The 22,277-nt window shown below is 48.4% G+C and overlaps 2 protein-coding genes across 3 annotated transcripts in view; both read left to right on the top strand.

Moving 5' to 3' along the window:
* The window catches only part of HOXD4 (homeobox D4), a 6,894-nt gene extending 1,671 nt beyond the window's left edge, over positions 1-5,223 (top strand). The window contains exons 2-3 of one of the 2 annotated variants that reach the window (XM_027878456.1): positions 2,141-4,258; positions 4,662-5,223. In XM_027878456.1, coding sequence (XP_027734257.1) covers positions 3,850-4,258; positions 4,662-4,966 — 714 coding nt within the window. In that variant the 5' untranslated portion in view covers positions 2,141-3,849 and the 3' untranslated portion in view covers positions 4,967-5,223. Of the gene's footprint in view, positions 1-2,059; positions 4,259-4,661 lie in introns of those variants that run through there. The other variant, XM_027878455.1, reaches the window with a different exon arrangement.
* Positions 1-21,897, top strand: part of HOXD3 (homeobox D3) — a 29,746-nt gene extending 7,849 nt beyond the window's left edge. Inside the window, exons 2-4 of the mRNA XM_027878452.1 lie at positions 15,440-15,523; positions 18,846-19,391; positions 19,849-21,897. Of these exons, the coding sequence (XP_027734253.1) occupies positions 18,896-19,391; positions 19,849-20,600 (1,248 nt within the window). The 5' untranslated portion in view covers positions 15,440-15,523; positions 18,846-18,895 and the 3' untranslated portion in view covers positions 20,601-21,897. The remainder of the gene's footprint in view (positions 1-15,439; positions 15,524-18,845; positions 19,392-19,848) is intronic.
* Positions 21,898-22,277: the final 380 nt, after the last annotated feature.

The raw sequence follows: 22,277 nt of genomic DNA, 5'->3' as shown, positions 1-22,277 counted from the left end.
GCTTTTCCATTTCAACTAGGTGGGACTGTACAGCGCCTCCCCGTGCAGAACTCGGACGGATCACGTTGTGTCCCAGCGCCTCATAACCTTGGCTACTCCCACCCTTTTCTCCAGATGGGATCCCAAGTAGAGCTGTGCCTGCTTTCTGATGTTACCCTCGTTTGATACAGCCTGGTGACTGGGTGAAAGAGGTGGTGGGAGCTGGGAGCGGTCAGCGCTGGCCAGCCGGGACAGCCCAGCTGCAGGCGGTAGAGCTGACCGTTGCTGCTAGGTCTCTCCGGGCAGGGAAGGCTCTAACGTGGATTTAAATGCTATAAAGGCATGGGAACGGGTATCAGAGCTTAGGAGGGCAATCTTTTATTGTAGGGGTTTTCGCACCCCAGATGGTCCTGCTTGAGCTGCTTTGAGGGGACCGAGAGGAGGGCAGCAGATAAGTGAGCATCAGGAAATGCTGTTGAACCCTTCTGGCTCTAGTGAGGAGCTTCGACCATCAGTTCTGGTGCTCCAGGCTGAGACTGGCTCGTCCCTCAAAGAGGAAAAGAAAGCTTTCTCCAAATATCGCAATATTTGGAGATTAGGTTGTATATTGCCCTCTCTGCTTCTGCCAGTCTCGCTCTGACCGGGAGCATGTAGAGGAACTGTGTTTGTTTGCATTTCCCCGTTTCCTCTCCCTGCTTCCTGATAAACAATCTATCTCACTGCCTGTGCCTAGCTTCTCCTTGTCTTTTTGCCTTACGAGGCTATATTGGTTTTCAAGCCCTATAGATACAAACTAAAGAATCGCCTTCAGCATTGCAGTTTTAATTATGTTCCATAGGTAACTTTCCTCCCCTCGTAGCTCAGCCCTGCGCTACGTAGATGCCCTTGGAATTTTATTCCGAGGCCGGCCTTAGACGTATGGATTACTTGTTTTCTGCTAACGTACATTTAGCATACTGATTAAGAACCAGAATACAAAAAGCCTGATAGATCAAAAGTATTTTGTATGGGCAGAAGAACAGGAGGTGAATATATAACGCTTTTGTTCATCAATAACTCTTTGGCTTTGACCTGTCTGAGCAAGTCGTGCAATAAGGTGAAACGCAGGTCACAGCGTCTAACAAATATGAAAATGTGTAGTATTAAGCAGAGCGGGGAGCTGCTGCTTCCCCAGACCCTTCACTTCTCCTTGGGCAGCCCTCGGCGGGCTTGTCCGCTCCTGGGGGCTGCCCCAAACGCGAGCTCGCACTGGGGGGCGGGGGATGTTACCGTGCCAGTTCAGCCGGGTGGTTAATAACCCCCGCGGAGGCGGGGGGTATCCCCCTCCCCTCTGAGAAAGGAGGAGAAAGTGGGGCGAGGCGCTTAAAATAGTTGTGTGGAGATTTAAATAAGACGGGGGGGATTGAGGACATGAAGTCGTTTTGAGTTGCACTTGCTGTGGAGAAGGCACCACCGCAGTGGTAAGAAACCAGATGTTTAAAAATAGGATCTCCCAGATCAGGCAATTGGAAGTTGGAGCCAGGCAAACAAACCGGTACACATCGCTCGGATAAGCGCAACACCCCCAAATCTGCCCTCCGCAGTGGCTGGATGTATCACACCCGCACCATTATTTGTCCTTATGGTGCCTGTTTTAAATAGTGGAAGGAGAAGAGGTTGACCGCAGGACAGCAGTGAGGAGCTGGGTCAGACACAATTCATGAACTTTTGTACTCCTGTGTGCCGCTGTCGACAAAGTAAAAATAATGAAACTTTGTGATATGTTTGTAAATGATTTCGGCTGACCTCTCGCCCTGCCCTTCACCATAAACGCTACGGCGGGGAAAACCTGGGAGGGTGCGAGGCTGCGGCTCGCGGGCAGCTCATGGGGATAATAGCTAGACCAGCATAATGGGATGAAGGTAAATTTGGAAACTCTCTTCTTCCCGAGAGCAACTAACTCCAGCCTTTAATCTCATCTTTTTCACCAACTGCTGTTTCTGTTGTCGGCTGTTTTACTTCTGTTTCGTTTTTGCCTTTTTTTTTTTTTTTTTTTTTTTTTTTTTTTTTTTTTTTTTTTTTTTTTTTTTTTTTTTTTTTTTTTTTTTTTTTTTTAATTCCTTTTTTATTTGGGGCTTGGGGGGATTTCTGATTATGGAGAATCTCTTCGGATTCGTGTTAGTCTAAATAGTTAAAGACTCCTTTCTAAATTACTTTAACCATTATTATTCCAAATAGCACCATTTGACCGATCAGGTCCATTTTCGGTAGCGAGTACGTAAACGGCAGAGGATTTAAAGAGAGCGGCAGGTCTCTCTGAGAATTTGGTAGTCGAAATTCGTCGTTATGATTTGGTGGAGACTCGTATAGCTCTATTGCAGCAATTATAACAAGAGTGAATCTTTTCCGAAATCCCACCTTCCTACAAATCCATATTTCAGAACTGGGTCCCAGCAGAATAGTTTGCATTCCTCAGAAGACAGTAAGAGACTAAGAGAATTGCAAAGACCTGCTATATTATAGATGAGAACAGAATGTTATTACGTTGTCTATATATACCCTGTAGAACCGAATTTGTGTGATATTCATATAGTCACAGATTCGATTCTAGGGGAATATATGGTCGATGCAAAAACTTCACCTTTCTGCAAATGGTTAGAAGTTTAAATACTGGTGGAATCAAGAGGCATATGCGTGCTGAACACTCAAAATTATGAAAGTTTTGCTGCCTCGCTCCTAATTGCTGGGTTTTAGGACTTTTTTTAAAAACTTCAATTGTCTTTCAGTCCTAACTTTCACTGAAAATCTGTGAATTTAAACAGTTAATCTCACCAGAAGTTACAAATTTTCGGGGGGGGGGAGGGCAGGGAGAAGAAAGAAATTATCTACCAATCAGTGAATGACTCTTTTAAAAGATACTCATAAATTAGTTAGATATGCCAGAGTTAGCAAAATTTCCCTGTCAAGGGTCCAGATCGCACCAAAATATTTACGAAAGCAGCAAAAGCAGCCTTCGTCTCACTGGAATGTATTTATTTGTGCTCCAGGAATGATACTGATGAATGAAGACCGAATTTATCAAATTAAACCCGTGATACTTTTAACCTAATTAAATGACGTCTCCAGTTCAGCTGATTGAACTTTTGTAGTTAAAAGTGAACTGTTTCTTGCCATCTGTATGATTTTACACACACACATGTATAGATTTATATCTATACATTGGCGTTTGCGTCTGTGCGCGCATACGTATGCACGCGTATATATTGAGACTTGAAAGTGAATGAGAAGTTACTGATTGCCTAATTTTATTCAGCAGAACTAAATTCTGGTAACTTTTGGATGACCTCTGCGAGACAAAGACAGGACAGATCTATTGTACATCATATTACCCTCTTCTTTGATGGCTTTTCTTTTCCTCTGCTGCTTACCGATTTCCTCCCTTTTAAACCCCGCTTCAGCTCATCGCTCCGTATATTCCTTTCTATTTTTTTTTTTTTTAAATTTTATTTAAAGCGAGGTACTAAACCCCGGTGGTGATGCTGGCTGGTAAATCAGGCGGCGGGACTGCATCCCCCGGGGCTGGGGGAAGCCGGCTCAGACAAAAGGCTGTGGGCAGGGCAGCGGCCGCCTCCCCGGGGTACCCCTACACCTCTGGTACCTGATTTGGGGGTGCGGCCCGCCGGAGAGGGGGGTCACTCGGTTAAAGGGATGTTATTGAGTGGAATCGGGGGAAATGCGGGGAAATGCGGCGGTGGGCGCCCGGCTCCCCATTGGCCGGGCCGGTCACATGCCCGCCTAACTTTATTCAGTTGACAGCAAGTAGGAGGGCTCTATGGCAGGGGAAAAAAAGACAACACGAGAAAAATTAGTATTTTCTACCTTCAGAAATTAATGGCCATGAGTTCGTATATGGTGAACTCTAAGTATGTGGATCCCAAATTTCCTCCTTGCGAGGAATATTTGCAGAATAGCTACCTAGGCGAGCAGGGGGCCGAGTACTACAGTGCCTCGCAGGGCTCTGATTTCCAGCACCAGGGACTCTACCCACGATCAAACTACAACGAGCAGCCCTTTAGCTGTAGCAATGCCCAAGGCTCTGCCGGGCAGCCACGGGGTCACGGACAGGAGCAATCCGGCCCGGCGAGCCACTTCCCCGGCCCAGCAGAGCATTGTCCACCGCCTCCAATGTCCAACTCGCGAGCCTGCAGCCAGCAGCCGGCCCTCAAACCCCCAAACGGCTCCGCAGTTAAGCAGCCAGCAGTAGTTTATCCCTGGATGAAGAAAGTCCATGTAAACTCGGGTAAGGATCCTCTTCTTACTTTGCTCTTCTACCCTGCTTCCGATCGTCCTCAGCGGCGCTTGCCCGAGTCCCTGCCAGGCTCGTGGACGAGCTTTTTAAGCCGAGGTGGCCAATTACACTCGCCATAAATTTTTATTGCTGAGGAAATAGGCTGTTGGCCACGCGGGGCTTTGCCATGCAGGATAAAACTCCATTTTAGGAGCCTGCTAGAGGCTCCCAGACTACCTAGCTGCGTGTGCCCGTAGTGCCTGCCTCAAGCGTGGGGGAGAGCAGCCCGTCCATTGTAAGCAACTGGGACGAATCCAGCCCGGCCACATGCTCGCAGCTCATAAGGTTTTCTTTTGTAAAGTCGAAACGGCAAATCAAGATTAGCTTTGTAAAGTTCTCCGTATTTTTTTCCCAGTGAATCCCAATTACAACGGAGGGGAACCTAAACGCTCCCGCACAGCTTACACCAGACAGCAAGTCCTAGAACTGGAAAAAGAATTTCATTTTAACAGGTACCTGACCAGGCGCCGCCGTATCGAGATAGCCCACACTTTGTGTCTCTCTGAGCGCCAGATCAAGATCTGGTTTCAGAACAGAAGAATGAAGTGGAAAAAAGATCACAAACTGCCCAACACGAAGGGCAGGTCTTCTTCATCTGGTTCAAACCCCCATTTACAAACTGGTTCCAAGGACCATCAGACTGACTTGACAACTTTGTAGAAGAGGTGAAATTTTCCATTTCATCCTTCGCTTCTGACCAGTACTGTACATAACTGACACTGCCCAAGCAGAACCTGCATGTAGCAGCTAAGGACACGAGAAACTGTCATCTTTCTTTAAGGTACTGTTGTACAAAGGAGACAAAATGACGCTACTTTGGACTTTATTTTATTTGCCTCTTCTAGCACAACCTAAAACAGGAAAACAAAAAAAGGGGAAAGAAAGAGAAAGGGAAGAGAAAAAACCAAACCATCACGCAGGCAATGGGAATTGGGAAAATATTAAATGAGACCTTCTGTCCTTAAAAAGTAATAAATCATTGAAAATGAAACTGTCCTGTGTTTCAGTTTTGAATTCAAAAGTGAAGATTGGATGCTTTATTCTGGGATTTATACTTTTAATTGTCTTTTTATCCCATGTAATTTGCGCACGGATGCATTTTGGGCAAGTTGAGGACAGGAAATTCATAGTATAGTCTTTTATTTGAACCTAAAGACTAGTAAATGTGAACTTTTTTTGTGCTGCTTTACCTTTCTTGGTGTGATGAAAATACTTGCTCATTTCCATAACGTCTCAGAAGGTGTGCATAGGAATTAAGTGAAAACGGGTTATTTTATGTTCTGATAGTGTTAGGGTAATTATTTATTTGTTACATAGAAGAGTGAAAACAAAAAGAAAAATAGTCAAACCAAAAACGGGGAAGAGGAGCTGAAACACAGTGTTTCTCCTTCCCAGTCTCATGATCACTTATGTAATGTTTACTTGTGTGAACGTACACAACTTTCTTGTCCCCCCTTTTTAGTTTTTATTATTTCCCTCCTTTGTGAATAGGAAAAGCGTCCCTGCTCCTTACCATGTGCCATCCAGAGCTTACAGGCTTGAAATCTGTTTCCAAAGTCTGCTAGTCAGCGCTGTGCTTTAAACCATCAATACCTCATTTAAAAACGAAAAGGGAAAAAAAAAAAAGGAAAAAAAGAGAAAAAAATAAGAGAGGAGACCACCCCCCCCCCCAAAAAAAAACCAACCAAACAACCAAACCCCAACAAACTCGAAACAGACAATAAAACCATCACCCAAAAAAAAAAAAAGGTGAAAAGTTAATGTGATTTCTGATATAACCTGAGCCATTCAAAGCTGAAGACTGAATACATTATTTCAATCAGATTTCAATTTTCTTTTCTGCTAAAGAGAGATAGGCTATGTTGGCTGCTGCCTTGTTTTGTTTTAGGTTTATTTTCGTCTGTTGGATTTTTGTGGTTTGGGTTTGTTTAGATTTTTGGCGTTGTTGTTTTTTTTTGTTTTAAGAACAGTGATTGTTTTTAAGAAAACCATGACACATGACTGCAACGGTTGGAAAGCTCAGCAAGTTGCTTTCATGGAAAGAGGATAGGCTTGCATGGGAATAGAGCTCGTCTAATACTCACTGATTTGTTCCTGACTGCTGGTTGCCAAAGTTTTAGTGCGCTATAACTACGAAAGCCAACCAAACCAGCTCCCTCAGCCACTTACACCTCTGCTCAGGCGATTTTAAAGCTCAGCCCTTATCTCCTATACCCTCAGGGCAGCCTGGGAGAGGAACCATATCGTCGAAATTGTAACGAGGTGATGCCTTTATTAAAGAGAAAAGGGGCAAAGAAGGAAACTCATAGCAAACACCGAAGGGAGGAGGAAAAGCAGGGGGTGAGTTAATGTGCCCTTCTCCAGGCTGGGTGCTTACCATCGAGAACTCAAGGCTTTTGGGCTCGCTCGGGAAAACAGTGGCCAAAATGGGATTAAATGAATCCGAAAACAAAAGGCGAACTTTTCAACAAGGGTGTATTCTGCAGCGTTAACTGTGGCCAGCAGTTAATTTCTGCCTTTTTCTCATCCCTAGAAGTCCGCAAAGTGTCTTTAAGACTTGGTCTTTTGTTTTAGAGCCTGGAGAAAACTCTTTGTTCTTCCTTAGGGTTAGCCCAGTTCTCAGACTTGCACATGGCAATACTTGAATGTCTCCACGTCGTGATATTAAAGATGGATATTCCCGCATTATTCGCATCATTGTTTCTATGACAAAAAGCACCGAGTTCATACATAGTAAAGACGTCTTTTTTTCTGACGCCTTCACGTTGAGAAGCTGAAAAGGTATTTTACTGAAGTTCGGCTAAATTGCAGGAACAGGTTCACCCAGAGGACAAATTTTCTATTCGATTAGTTGTATTTCAGCCGGGAAGAGTGACCTCTAAACCCTTAACCTTTTGGACCCAAACTACCCTTCCCTTTCTCTGGTATGGAGAGCAGCTAGCAGCAGCGCTTGAGGAGGGAATTCCTGAGACAAGTTTTCAAGTTTTGTTACATCAGGTTCCTGCGGTAGTGGCCTTTCCTCTCCAGAGCTGTTCAAAGCCATCCTTTCACTCTTCATACGAATCTAGGAAAATTAAGGGGGGCGGGGGTGGGTGGGTGTGGGGGGGAAGGAAGGTGGCGTGTGAGAAATAAAACCTCTCTAGCTGCTCTTCTTGAAAATCCCCCAGCCGGACCCCCGCTGTTTACTTAAAGTCTGTGATAAGTTGGCTGGGAGCAGGGCAAATGTGTTGTGTATGAGAGAGAGAGACACCTACTTTGGCATCTGTGGTACAGTTCTGGAAAATAATGGCCTTGGATAAGCAAATCCTTGCTTTGTGCTTCTAATCGACCGAGATGGCGAGATGGCTCTCGAAGTTAAAGGACCAACTTCTGCTCCCAGATTACCTTCCCCCGCCCACTGAAGTCAAACAGGGATGTAGCTGCGAGCAGAATTTGTCTCATTGTCTTTTGAAATGTTAATAACTCCGGGACGAGTGTTGGCTTCAGCAGGCACAGCTCTTACAACCCTGTTTGCAAGCACCCTTTGAGCGAGGCCGGGGCACTGTAGGTTTACATAGGTGTAATTGCGCTGTAAGATGGGAGAATACTTGAAGTGGAGGCAGAAAGTACCAAAAAGAAGTAGTTTTCAGCTGCCAGTGCTCTGATGGGTCAGGAATGTCTGTAATAGTGACCAGGAGCACTCACTAGTCCTTATCTCCTGTGCAAAACGAACCTGAGGTTTATTTTTTAGTGGTTTTAACCCTTCTCCAGAGATATTCTGTGTACGAAGTGAAGCTGGTTATTTTTGTTTATCATGAGTGAACGTTGTGCATTGGAGCCTTTGTTAAACGGTCGCATTGTTCAGCAAATACTCTCATCTCTGTTAAAGTGTGATGCTTTTTATAGACTTTGCTGACGTTTTGCTGCCACTGATTAAAGCGTTATTTATACTAACTGTCGCCTGTAGTTTTGATGTAAGACCTCCACATAATTCTGAAATAATAAAAGGTGTAGCGAAATAGATTCTGGTTTGTACCTTGAACAAACAGTGCTTACAAGGTGGATCTCTCTTCTGTGAAAATGCTGGTCCCTCCCATCATTACAGTGTTAAAAGATGAGTGACTCTGCATAGCATCCTTCCAAATGTCCCTTTGAACAGGTTTGCTGTTTGCCCCAGCCATAATGGTGTGACTCTAGGCCAAGCTGGAGTCTATATTTACTTTTAGGCTGCAGTTAAAAGTGCCTGTCATCCATTTGCTGCTGCTTTGCATTTAACAAGCCCTCCTAGAATGACTCCCGGATTTCTGCCTGTGTGGTAGGAGGCAAGGAGCCACACCTGAAGTCACCTCGATCCCCACGCAGATGTGTGCCTTTTAGGTGAGTCCTGGAACGAACCAGTTCAAGAAAGAAATGGAAATTTGAAATTGCAATGTAGAGAGTAGCTTTTCCTGAGCAGTAATCTTTATTTTGACAGTGGATACAAAAGAAAGATCACAAGAAAACACAAACTTGGAGATTTTAAACTTTCCCGTGCAACTAAGGTAAACATTTTTTTTCTCCCCTGTGTAAACACCTCAGACATACATCTAGCCAGGAGAAGTCGATTGCACTATTTTTGTCATAAGTACTTGTCACTGAGGGCTTGTCCTCTCCTGGAGCGTGGTCAAGGCACGAGTCCAAAAACACAGTCTCTGGCTCAGCCCAGGCAAGGAGCAGGGTGCACAGCAGAAGACATGTGCCTCTACTGCCCAAGTGTGTGGAGGGAAGGGTGAGGGTGCCTTTCTAAGCACACAGTCGCTAACTTTAAATATTGAGGCATATTTTGTGATTACACTTTCTCTCGTTTAATAGCTCCTCCTGTTACTCCCGATACATCAATACAGTTCTGTATATTATATCACCACTAGTCGTTAAGGTAAGAATGAAGAGGAAAGGCAGAGTCAATAGCAAACCCCACTCACTGTACAGTACAGTAAATAGGGACCTCTCGGTGCAGAGCCACACCGCTTCCAACGGCCATGTTTGTTAGCCCTTTCCCCTGATTCCTTTTCCTTTTTTTTTTTCTTTTTTTTTTTTTTTTCTCCTTCCCCCCAAGCCTAGAGACCAAAATAATCTTGCTAGGAACAGTCATAACAGGCAGAATTTCAAAGTGCAAGGAAGATGATAAGAATAGATTTCTACAAGTCCTGACCACGTGATTTGCGAAATAATTAATTCAGCACGTCCCTTAAGAAACACGGAGTCGTCATTAATCTGCCAAGCAAAGGACTCTATCAGACTTGAAAACTGAAGAGATCCCAAGAATATAATATACAAAGGGTGCAGTTCCTCTCCCTGCACACCTAGCTCTTTGGTAGCTGCTGAAAAAGAGACGCCCGGTACGTAAATATTTTTTACTTTTATTTCTCCTTATTTAAGCCTTAATGAACTCAGCTGTCAAACACTTGACAAATAGGGCACGCTGCTTCCTGATTTCCAGCTCGGCAGCGGCCGGGAACCGGACCGGGCGCAAGCGGTGACCTTTGCTTCCCAGGGAGCGGGGGAAAGAGGACGAGCGCGGAGCGCCGCGGAACACCGCGGAGCAAGGAGGCTGACCGCCCGCCCGCCTCCTGGGGTGGCGGCGCTGGCCGCGGCTGCCTGCGCGGGGAGGCGCGGAGCAGCGCGGAGGAAACAATGCATCTGTCAGGGCAGCCGCTGCCCGGTCCCAGCGGCGGTGAAAGGCCCTCAGCTCCTTCGCAAGCAGGGTCGTAAATTTTGCCGTGCGTCTTTGACAGCGGGGCCGGAGCCAGCGCCGAGCGCGCCTTCCCCCTGCCGCCCGCACAAAGGCCGGCTCTGGCCCCGCTGCCCCGGCCGCCCTACCCGCTCCTGCCCTGCCCGCCGTCCTTGCTCACCCGAGACTCGGCGCCAGGCGCGGGGCTGCGGGGGACCTCGGGCGAATCCAGCCCCGAACCGGGCATGCCGGCTTTGGAGTCCCGGATCAATAGCCCGGAGTAGGGGAAAATAGGATTTGTGTTTTTATACAAAGCCACTCCTTGTCAACTCCATAGAATATGGACAACGAGTCTGAGATTTCTCTGTGAAATCCCAATCAACTGGAAATACCTTCTGCAAACAGGATATTCTTTATTATCCCTTGCTGGAGTAATTTCTAAAAAAACCTAGATTGCAGCTTTTTATTGCTTCCGTTTCGGTGGCAGGACAGAGACAAAGTTTCCTATGTTATGAATTATACATTCAAACAATAACACATTAATTCAATTATTCAAAGATGACAAATGTTTATGTGCTTTGCTAGTGACTAAGGAACAGATTTGCTACTTCAGGAGAACTCCTACATTTTTATCAATGAAGTTTTATATTATCCTATTGGGCCGGGAAAGAAACCAAACTCCACCAAGACAAGCAGTAAAATGGACCTGAACATAAATCGTAGCCCTTTCATAAGAGCGTTTATTCTCGCATATAGCCCGGGCTATTTTATCAGTTTGACAATTGCCGGAGTTGTTGTTATAAATCATCATAAGTAATTCCTGAAAGGGTACGAGGCTGCTGGGGGGCGGGCGGAGACTGTAAATCTTTCTGTTTTATTGCTCTATGAACATATGCTCCGATTGAAGAAGTCTTAGATCCTTTACTGGAGACAAATTCGCGCAAAGCTGGAGTCCCACCAGCCAAAGGATTAACATTTCCTTAATACTTTTTCAGTCTCCTTTAGGATATCTCAATTCTGGTGGCGGCGAAGGTGCTTCTTTCTTTAAGCCGTCCCCTCCATTTTTCACGTTAATTTTTTTTTTTTTTTAAATCCCTATACTCTGAAAAGACACCCTAGGGTTGTGAGGCTTTTTTCCATGGGATTCCGAAACGTCCTCCAAAAAGGCATTTTCTTCTGAATCCTCTTCATGCTCTTTGCTCATGTCCAGCTTCTCTCTCGCACTTTTGTGTAGGAAGCGAAAGACTTCTCCGTCATCCAAAATGTCTAAACAGCGGCCGGAATTATGTTCGGCTTTGTGTGTATGTACACAAGTATGCAGAACACGCTGTGCGTGTAGGGGTTGCTGTATGTACACACAGACACGCGAGCGCGGGGGGCTCGGCAAAACTACCCAGACACCGAAATATATGGCTGACGGAAAAGGATATAAAGAACCATTACCTCTTACTTGAGGCGAGATTTAAGTGCATCATTTCGAAGAAATATAGGATTATAAATCCGAAGCCGTACACAATAATTTACATTGAACTTATGTTTCCATCACTGGACTCCAATCTTTTTATAACTGGTTTGCAAAGTCAGGAAAAGCAATGTAATTTAGATAAATGTTACAATGCACTTATGGTTAGTATTGTAAGGTAATACGTTACTGTCACATCCCCATGCTTCGGATGGTAATGAAATCATAGCAGATGTTAGATTAGGTGTGGTGTATTTATAGCTACAGATATGTTAGAAAAATCAAACAGAGGAGCTAATGTATGTGTATATATATATATATTTGTATATATATATATATATATATATTTTGCCGAACTGGAATTGTTAGGGAGCATTGTGGGCACACATGACGGATATACACCGGGTTTGCTCTATGTCTCTTCATATACACAGAGAAGGGAGGCAGGATCAGGGCAGACACACACACGCACAAGTGTCATAAGGGTTTTTTTCCCAGTGCTTGTTTAGCTTCCAGACGGGTAGTCCCCGCTGCCCCGCATCTTCCCGGTACGGAGAAAGCAAAAATTCGCGCACACCAGTGGGCCCCAGCGCCTGTCCGCCAGAGCAGCGTTGCTGCGGAGCTGCCCCCGGCACAGGCCCTCGGCTGCAGCCGGTCCCAAATACCTCCTCTGTCTCCGCTGGGAATTTCTGCGCCCTGGGATCATCCCGCGGAATTCACCTTTTCCCGGTCTCCACCGGCCCCGCGGGGCGCGTAAGTGCGGGCGGCGCGGCCGCGGTGCGGGAGGAGCGCGGGCTGGGCAGCGCGGCCGGGCGGGCCGGGGCGCGGGGGGCCGCCCGCCCCGCGGGGCCCGGCGCAGCAGCCCCGCTGAGCGGGGGCGCGGGGAGCGCGCCAGCCTCGGCCCCGGCGCTCTGCTCTGCGATCACGTGGGCCAATATGCCTGTATTTTAAGGCAGTGCCTATATTTCTGATTATAAAGGGATTTCTCCTGCTCGCCCCCAAAATTCATCAATGGCCGCACGATTTAAAACCAAAACAAACCAGGGGCCGGCCAATTGCTGTCGTTGGTTCCAGGAGGCTGATGGCTAAAGGATTGTGTGTTGATTTTTTTTTTTAAAGCCCAACAAATTCCGATTTCCAGTCGCTCTCTTTTATTGGTAGTTGAGCCTGAGCCTGTTTTCGTTCTATCGGGAATTCTGGTGTATGGAAATGTCTGTAAAACCGCAAGATCAGGTTTAGGAGAGTATTGTCTGCAGACAAAGGGTGAAGGATATATTCTAAGAACTGCAAGCGCAGATCCTGAAAAGTGAGGAATCCAGGTTTATGATAAATTGATACACAGGTAAGCAACTGCATGACAAAATGGGACGTTTAACCGCAGGGGCTGTATTATCGCCTTTACTAAGAGATGATCTGGAATTTGTTTGCAATATCTGCCCATAGTGGCTGCAAATATATGGAGTGGTCTCCACCTCCTTGAACGTTTTAGGCTGTATCTTCTTTGTATTATACTCTTTAAATAAAAAGTGGAGTCCTTTCCAAAGGCTAGGGGATTAAATTTAATCCTATCCTTTTCCCAATTTTGGGTGGTTTCAGGAAGGGAATTACAAATAAGCAAAGAAACGAAGGAGAGACAACTTTGCTAGATGCTCCCATTGCTAAAGTAAGATTGAGCATCACGTTAATGCGTTGCCGTGGATAGCCGGGCAGGGGGTAGCCGTGTTGATTTGTAAAGGGCGATTTAAAATAGGCTCATTGGTAATGTAGCTCTTACATAGGGTCTCTTAAATATTCGTGCCAAGTGTCTTCCCGAACCTTTCCCCTCTCCGTGCATTCGTTTTCCTTAGTGGCTGTTGTTTTCCTCCCCCAGTTGTTTTAGTGCTGCTATTACCGGTATGCTCATGCCTTCGAGTTACACACGCCGTTTGAAGCACGGCTTGATATTTATCTACTGAGAAGTTTCTTGTCCTGCGTTTGTGTGGTTTGATCAATAAGGTTGTGGGAAGATGCCTGGGGGGGACCGGTGCCTCTCTGGGCGAACTGGGGGTCTGGAAGCGACCACACAGCCTCCCCGCATACACTTACATCTCAGCTCCCTCTTGGGCTGTTGCAACTAGCCCGGCTCTCCCAGGAACGCCTGTTTCCACTGACTGGTGGCCTGCGTGGAGCCCGGGTGAACTCTCGGTTGTCTGTTGTAGAGCCCCTGCGTAAAGCCCGGCGTTGTGCTGTCGAGCAGGAGCATGTGTAAGGCTGTAGGAGACCCTGCCCGCCCCGAGTCACCCGGGCGAGTCCTCCGTGGGGGTCGGAGTGCCCCGCGGGAAACAGGGTGGGAGGTGAAGGGAAAGGGAGAAAGTTAAGGTGTTTATTTTTTTATTTTTATATTTTGTTGCGTGTTGCTCAGCTCGATCAGAAGTTAAAAGCAGTGAACATTTTTCTTAGCTGTATGCCTCCAAGCTGCTGGCCTGGCAAGTTAGTCAGCTGAATCCAATTACTGCAAGAAGCATTTCATTTGGCTCGATGGAAGCACTCACTTATAACTTCACCTAAAATTTCAATAATACCTATATTGGTCCCATGCCTTAATAATTCTAAAGATTTCCCTGGGTTTAGCTCTGGCAATGTCTTCTCCCAGCGCTGGGAGCCGAGCACAACTCCAGCATGCCCGGACTCCTCTCTTCGCAGTACAAACTTTGCGGGCTCTTCCTGTGGCCGTGGAAATCTTGGTATTTGGCCAAGCTCTGTCTAAACAAAGCACGTCTAGAGCAAGAAACCTATTGCTTGTGAGGCTGAGAAGCTGCTACGGAAAGGGATGAGAAGTCGATAATTAATTAAGCACAAAATGAAAACTTACCGTGTTAATCAACAGCGGCTAACAATAACTCGGTTTGCAACATTATAATCTCTCCGCTCAGGGGCTAAGGTGCAACCCAACTTAGGCTGCCTTCATACACCCTGTAAAGTGCCTATTTCTAATGAATTATCTTGAAAAAAAAAATAAGGCACTTAAAGTTGACGTACGCCCACGTGAATATATTATATAAGACGTTACCAGGACAGGCCCGGGCCAGGAACCTGAGAGAGCATCATGTGTAATCATGAAGCTCCACTTCCCTCACTCCTGTTTGCCAGCATAAATTAAGGTGATTTGGAAGGGGAATGTAGCATCCTACTGAGTTTGGTTAGGGAGAGAGAAGACTTGGTGGAAAGTTGTAAGGTCTGTTGTGTTGTGAGCTATCGGAGGCGCTTCCGTTGGTTGTTCATTAAGTGGTGAGTTATTGCTGTACGAGCCAAAGGTCATTTCAAAGGCTTATGGTGGCTAGATATCGTCTTTATAATGACCTGGGCTTCTTTGTGGGGGATTTTCTGGCACTCTTAAGTTCTTAAAGTCCTGAATCGACACATTGCGCAGCCAAACGCAAAATACTAATTTCGAGACGTAAATGTTTGCAGTGTATTTTCAGTGCTGGGGCTTCTTCGCTTATCTTTCTGTCTGTCTTAGTTGGGGTCTGGGGGGAGAAATGGAGAGAAACTCGCGCTAGCTTCGTTTCCGCCGAGAGCTCCGCGGGTCGTGGATGCGGGTACGGTGGTTGTGACCATCGAAGGTGCCCGCAGCTCCCCTGCAAAGGCGTTCCTGGACCCTGGTGCGCTGCCTCTCCGCGTCTCGGCCCGCGCTGGGTGCTCGGGGAGGCAGGCGCGGCTTCGCCGCCGGGGTGCGGGGCCCGTCGGAGCGGCTGTTGCAGGCCGCTCTACCTGGGTCCGACCCGCAACCGGAGTATTTTGCTCGTTTGTTTGCTCCCCGCCTCTCTCAAAGTGCTATTAATAAATGAAGAGAAACATCTGCCCTTTGTCTGGTAAAAGATCTGACGCGGACGGAGAGATACGGTGAGGGGCTGAGGACGAGATGTGCATTTATTAACAAAGTCCTAAGGAAGAAAGTCCAAAACAAAGCAGTTTCCGCTGAGAGTTATCACTTCTGTTGCAGGTCCGTGCCCACGGATTATCCAAAGGAACCTGAAGATCCTACTCACACAGTTAAAGTCAAAAACCAAGAAAAAACATAAGTGTGGTGAGTTCTCTAAATTTCCTTTTGCATCCATCTCTCACTTCCCCTATCGCGACAGGCCTGTTGCAGGGAGCACAGCCTGGCCCGGCGGCTCCCGGTCGAGCCCTCGCCGGCGGCACCCGGGGCGCGCCACCGCCCCCCACGTCAGATAAAGAACAACCCGTAGAAAGCGGCCCCTGCTCCGCGGGAGCCGAGCCTGGCTGGGGAGCAGCCAAGCCCTGGACCCAGCCGCGGGAAGCGGGTGGCTCCCTGAGGGGACTCCGTAGCTGGTCTAAGAGGCCCCACAGCGGCCACTGCTCCGTATCTCGCGGGGCCCCTTCGCGCTCCCCAGAGCTCTCAGCGCCCTCAAAGACGAGACATCTCCAGGCTGAGGCTCAAGTGCAGCCCCAGCTGTGGGTGCCCAGCCCGCGGCCGGGTCCGGTGGCGACTCCAGCGCTTTCCTTATATACAGGGCTGCCCCAGGCCGGCGACCGGGAAACGTGCCGAGCGGGGGATTCTTTTGCCGGGCTCCCTCCTACGCGCCGGCTGCTTTGCACTTCTGAAAGTGCCGGGGCTTGGGAAGTGTTTTCCTTTTCATTCCTGGCCGGAGCGTTTACTGCCACGGCGCTAGCAGTCATAAATTTTGTTACAAACCGCAATGACAGGTGCATTGATATGCACCCTGAGAGCTCCGGCTGCTTTAATAACCGCTTCGCTGCCCGCTCTCACCGCCTCTTATTTATTCGGTATCATATTAGATATTGATCCGAAGCAGAATTAAGTGTAGTGGAAGTTTTAGTAGAGAACTGCTTAATACAAAAGTGTCGGGAGGAAAGCGCCTGGCAGCGCCGGGCCGGTGTCAGTGTGGGCCAGCTGCGTTCTGCACACACGCGCGGGTGGACGCGTGGGCTCCCGGCTGCTCCCCGGTCAGAGATGTGAGAGGGTCGATGTCCCCCAAAAGCGCTGGAACCAGTGGCAGGACAAAAAGTCTCATTATCATGTGCAACGCCTAACAGTTCAGATGAGGTTAAACCTTTCTGGAGAGGAGGAAGGGAAATCTGAAACACAGACATGGATACTTCGCGGTTTCCTACCCTCGGTGCCTCCAAGCCCACCTCCCACAGCTCGGTCTCACCATTTGGATGTCACTTTTTTCCCCTTTTTTTTTTTTTTTTTTTTTTTTTTTTTTTTTTTTTTTTTTTTTTTTTTTTTTTTTTTTTTTTTTTTTTTTTTTTTTTTTTTTTTTTTTTTTTTTTTTTTTTTTTTTTTTTTTTTTTTTTTTTTTTTTTTTTTTTTTTTTTCCTTTCTTTCTTTTTTTTTTCTTTTTTTTTTCCCTAGAGGCTGCTTCTGGTCAAATCACCAAGTGTTGAGCCCCCGCTTTGGTGTTACCTATAAAAACATCACCCCGGGCCTTGTACTCGTAGAAAAATCAAACCCTAGAAAGGTCTCACTCTTTCTCTCTCTCTCTCTTTTTAAGATCTAGAGATGAGCCACCAAACAGTTGAGCATTGTCCATGTGATTTATGGCCCATAGCCTCCTTTTTAGGTTCAAGCAGAGTTCACAAGCAGTTGGTATTTCAGAAAAGAAATAAGGCTTTTAACAGCTTAACAGCAATATTCTTTCTTAAGATTCTGCGTATTCTTTTGGGAACTATATTTCACAAGGCACATAAAAGCCTACGTTTAAGGCAGTGTTGTGCTAACAAAAGTCCTCAGTCCAGACTGCTCTCGAAAATGTAGATTATAGAAGTGGGAAACGAGTGACAGAGATATTTGGACAAAAATACTTTCAAGACTCGTCCAGATTATCACAGCACATTAAAACTCATCTGTATGGCCATCGTCCATTCCCGTAGACTTTTTAAACTGAAATTTTCCAGGAGAGAAATACAGTTCTTTCCCCGTTTCCATCAGCTTCAAAGATCACCCCGAGCTTTTGTTCAGGGAAGAAAAGGACTCCGGCTGTTTGTGACACGGGGTAAACCTGCAATAGGGGCCGCAGATCTCAACTCGCTGAGGTTATTTTTACTTATAGAAATGTGTTTCCCGGTGAATTTTAGAGAACAATTGGCGGGACCAATTGCTGGGGAAGAAAGAGGAGTACTGCGATAGCACTGTTTAAGTATAGGCTGGATAATTATAATTATCGGACAGTGTTCAAAAATTTCTAGCTACTCTTCTCTGGTACTTTAATAGACTTAAATCCTGCAGAAATACAACAAGTCTTAAGATACACTTATATTGCCAGGTGAAGTCTGTGTTAATTTACAAAATTACCAAAAAAGTCGGAGAAAAGCCCTATCCAACAAGAAAAATAGGAAGAGGCAATATTAAAAAGCCGCAACAAAAATGCGGAACAGTTTCCATCTTGTACAAAAAGCAGAGAAGTTTTGGGAGCAGCAAGGAGGAAGGTAACAGCAGTGCCCCAATATATCTGCCCTAGGGGGACCTTGCGTTTTCGGTGTGAGCAGCCTGATGTGGGAGCTAGGGGGGCGCACAGGGGAGCGTCATAAGTTTGCAGGCTGGAAAAAGAAAAGAACCCTCTAAAAATGATCTCAAATGTCCCAGGTTCTTTCTACTGGCTACAAATAAAAGGGACGAGAAACGCTGGGTGAGGAAATTTAATTAATCACAGAATTAAAATAGGGGAGCTGACCTGCGACTTCCTTTATAGTGCAAAGTGAAGAGAGTGAATGGTGCCGGTTATACTTTAACTGTGGAGGAATCCAGGGGAAGAAGAAGGGCGGGTTTTCAAAGGGGACGGGATTTTTCTGCCTCTGCCCGGCCGCAGCCCGGGCTCCATCCATCATGTCAGCCATGCACGGCCGTGCGCACGCGTGTGGGGCGGGGGGCGCGGGGGCTCCCGGCCGAAATGGGCCAGTGGGTCTCTGGGGACACCACCCAGCACAGTTGCTCACTGAGAGCCCTTACCTAGAACCGCGGGGGACGATCTAGCCAAACTCGAGAGGGAACGGCCCAAAGACAAAACAAAGCAATGAAACATGCCCCAAAATGCCTCAAAAGGTGGCCTGTAGATGTCCTGCCAATGTGTCCCCGTTCCCCCCTGAACCATCGCTCTTGGGTGACTCTTTCACTGCTGTGCCCCGGTTCTTCCCTCGTGTATTCTGCTCTCTGTCTGGGGTGCCCCAGTTTGCATGGACTCCTGCCTGATGACCCTGGTCCTTCCCTGCTCCTAATCTGGTGTCTCTTGCTCTTTTCTTGATGTCCTCTGCTCCTTCCTTGATGTCTCTCAGTCCTCCCGTGGTGGGGAGGTTGAGGCTGAAGGTGCTGGAGTGAAGGGTTCCTTTTTGAGCCTTTTTTGTGTCCCTGCTGTTTCCCTCCCCAGGTGGCTGCGAGTGGCCTGGGCCGACGACGTGAGGCGCAGGGCGGCGGTCAATGTTATTTGAGCGGGGGCCGCGGGCCTCGGCGATCGCAGAGCAGAGGATGCAGAAAGCCGCCTACTATGACAACGCGGGGCTCTTCGGGGGCTACACCTACAGCAAGGCCGACGCCTACCCCTACGGCGCGGCCCACCAGCCCTACGGCCAGGCCGGCTTGGACGGCGAGTACCCCGGCTCCGCCTGCTCCGTCCAGGGCTCGGCGCCCGGCCGCGCCCCGGCCCACAAGGGCAGCGAGCTGAGTGGGAGCTGCATGCGGCCGGGCGGGGGCGGCCCCGGGGGCAGTCAGCCCCCGGGGATGGGCGAGCAGCAGCCCCCGGCCCTGCCGCCTTCCTCCCCGCCCAACCCCCCTCCCAGCGTGCCCCCTCCGAAAAAAGCCAAAGGGGGCCCGAACTCCTCGGGCTCGGCCACCGCCACTCTCAGCAAGCAGATATTCCCCTGGATGAAGGAGTCCCGGCAGAATTCCAAGCAGAAAACCACCTGCGCCCCCCCAGGTAGCCCAACACCCCCTCCCCGGTCCGTTGTTTGGCCGGGAGGGCGGGGCTGAGCCCCTCGGCCAAAGCCCCCTGGTCCCGCGCCTTGTCCCCTAGTCCTCCAGCTGCCATCGCCTCCATCCCCCGCTCGGGGGTCCCGGCCCTGCCGGGCGCTGTAGGTGGGGCAGCCTGGGTGCTCCCGCCTCGCTCCCCCACCAGACCAGCGGCCGCAGGCGCAGCCCCGACGGCTCTTGGCAGCGCCTGGACGGGTGGCCGCTGGGGGTCTCTGGGGGGAGCTACCCGCGGGAGGGTGTGTATATCGGGCAGAGAGGGGGGGAGGCCACCCCGGATTCCCTGTGCCCACTCCTTGGGCGCCGGCAGAGCGAGAGGGGACGGCGGGACTCCGAGGGATCCCGGGAGGAAGGGGAGGGGGGAGTTTCTGGGGAGACCAACGTCTCTTTGTGCCTTTTCCCCGCAGGAGAGAGCTGCGAGGACAAGAGCCCCCCCGGGCCGGCCTCCAAGAGGGTGCGCACAGCCTATACTAGCGCGCAGCTGGTGGAGCTGGAGAAGGAGTTTCACTTCAACCGCTACCTGTGCCGACCGCGCCGTGTGGAGATGGCCAACCTGCTCAACCTGACCGAGCGGCAGATCAAGATCTGGTTTCAGAACCGCCGGATGAAGTACAAAAAGGACCAAAAAGCCAAAGGCATCATGCACTCCCCCGTCGGACAGTCCCCGGACCGCAGCCCCCCCCTGAGCGGCCCAAACCACGTCGGCTACTCCAGCCAGCTTCCCGGCGTCAACAGCCTCAGCTACGACGCGCCCTCGCCCACCTCCTTCGCTAAGTCCCAGCAGAGCATGTACGGGCTGGCCGCCTACACGGCGCCGCTGAGCAGCTGCCTGCCGCAGCAGAAGCGCTACGCGGGCGCGGAGTACGACCCCCATCCCATGCAGAGCGGCGGCGGCGGCTTCGCCAACCCCAGCCTGCAGGGCAGCCCCGTCTACGTAGGGGGCAACTTCGTGGACTCGATGCCAGCCTCAGGCCCCATGTTCAACCTGGGGCACCTGCAGCACCCCTCCTCCGCCAGCGTGGACTACAGCTGCGCCGCCCAGATCCCCGGCGGCCACCACCACGGACCTTGCGACCCCCACCCTACCTACACGGACCTCTCCTCTCACCACAACTCTCAGGGACGGATGCAGGAGGCGCCCAAGCTCACGCATCTGTAGCGGGGTGGCGGCCGGCGGGGCCCGCTCCCCTCTCCATTACCTCACTTTTCTGACGGGACAGTGTTACTGTGCTCTCGAGTGCCAACAGTATTAGTGGATTTGTCTCCCCTAGCAGCTCCCTTCTTTTTTCTGCACCCCCGAGTAGCTCCGTGAGCAGGAGCCTTTCTCTTAGAGCTCTTTTAAGCATGACAGTGCAATATACTGCCAACCCAGGGACTGATAAGCTGGTAATGATGTACTTGAAGGTAAGTCTTAGAGATGCCGTAGTGTTAGCAGCGCGTCATGCTGAGGTGTTTTAGACCAGTCGTGAGCCGTGGGAACTCGCCCGCGTGTAAGCTTATTTCAGAGAAATTAATTTATGAATTCCTCCGTAACGTAAGGATCACATTGGACTAAATGATATGTATTTATTATTTTAAGCGAGACATTTTTTGTATCACTGATTATTTATCCTCGTCTTAATGTATTTATGTGGCTATTTGTAGAGATTCTTCACCAATACTTCGGGAGAGCGATTCAGGTCCCTGGTGACTTACATTTCACCTATTTAGTATAATCGGTCTGAGCTAGTTGAGAGAGTAGTCTTGAACAGTTGTAACAGTGGCTGGTGTTTGTAGTTTATGTAAGGATTAATTGAGACAGCAAGTCGTAAATCATTAATAGAGTAAAACAAACTGTGGCATCACACAAAGAGCCGTTACACTTAAAAAAATATTGAGAGTATTTTTAAAGTATTTATTTCTAACAGGCCGGCCCCACTCGAGCGCCTCGGTAGCTTGGCTGGCAGCTGGCTCGGCCGGGTGAAGCCACCTTTGGTTGGAAGCTCAGCCGCTTTGATGAGGCAATCTACAAAGCGGAGCTATTGGCCATCTTGTTTCAGATCAAATCCTGCATACAAAAACCTCGGTGAGGTTAACATTTATTTATTGGCTGGGTATCTATCGCACATATTATTATTTCGGTGGGCTTTTTTTTTTTTTTTTTTTTAATTACACTCTGGCTATCTGAAATAGAAATTAGAAGCTTAGAGCGCAAAAAAATTAGAAACCCTCTGATAGTGCTAATTTCATTAGGGTCTCCATAGCAATCCGTGCAGCAGCTGCCGCCTCCTTTGTTATTTTTATACTGTTGTCTTCATACTAACCATAAATCAATTTTTAGACATCTTTGGAAGCCCAAGCTTTTCCTCTTGGTTTTGTTTTGGTTTTGTGTTTTTTTTTTTTTTTTCATAAAAATAAACTTTGAAAGAAAATTGACAATCAGATACACACAGCCGAAGGGAGACGCCGAGACGGGGTGCGGGCAGAGGCCGGGTGCTGCCGCCGCGCTCCCCCGAGAGCGACGAGAGCCCGACGAGTACGGTCCTGCCCCGCCTGGCCGCGGCAGAGGGGCACCGCCGCCTCCCTCTGACACGAACAGGACAGTTAACAAGGGGAAGGGGAAAAAAAAAAAAGATAAAAAACTAGGATAAAAAAAAAGAGGGAACGATGCTCTGAACCCTTGTGTTTCCTCCTCTGTAGTTACATGGCTGTATCGAACCCCTCGCTGGATTTACAGAATTATTTCTTTTGTAAACACTGTTATTAAAGTCTCTTCCTGACAGTACATGTCGCTCTGAGAAAAGCATTCTTATCTCTTTCTAAAAGTGTTGAGTTAAAGATTAATCCAGACTTCTGT

The sequence above is a fragment of the Empidonax traillii genome, unplaced genomic scaffold (assembly GCF_003031625.1).
Source record: "Empidonax traillii isolate 1590-97213 ecotype Southwest subspecies unplaced genomic scaffold, ASM303162v1 scaffold42:size1813164, whole genome shotgun sequence".
Classification (NCBI taxonomy): Eukaryota; Metazoa; Chordata; class Aves; order Passeriformes; family Tyrannidae; genus Empidonax; species Empidonax traillii.
This window is presented reverse-complemented; position numbering and strand designations above follow the sequence as displayed.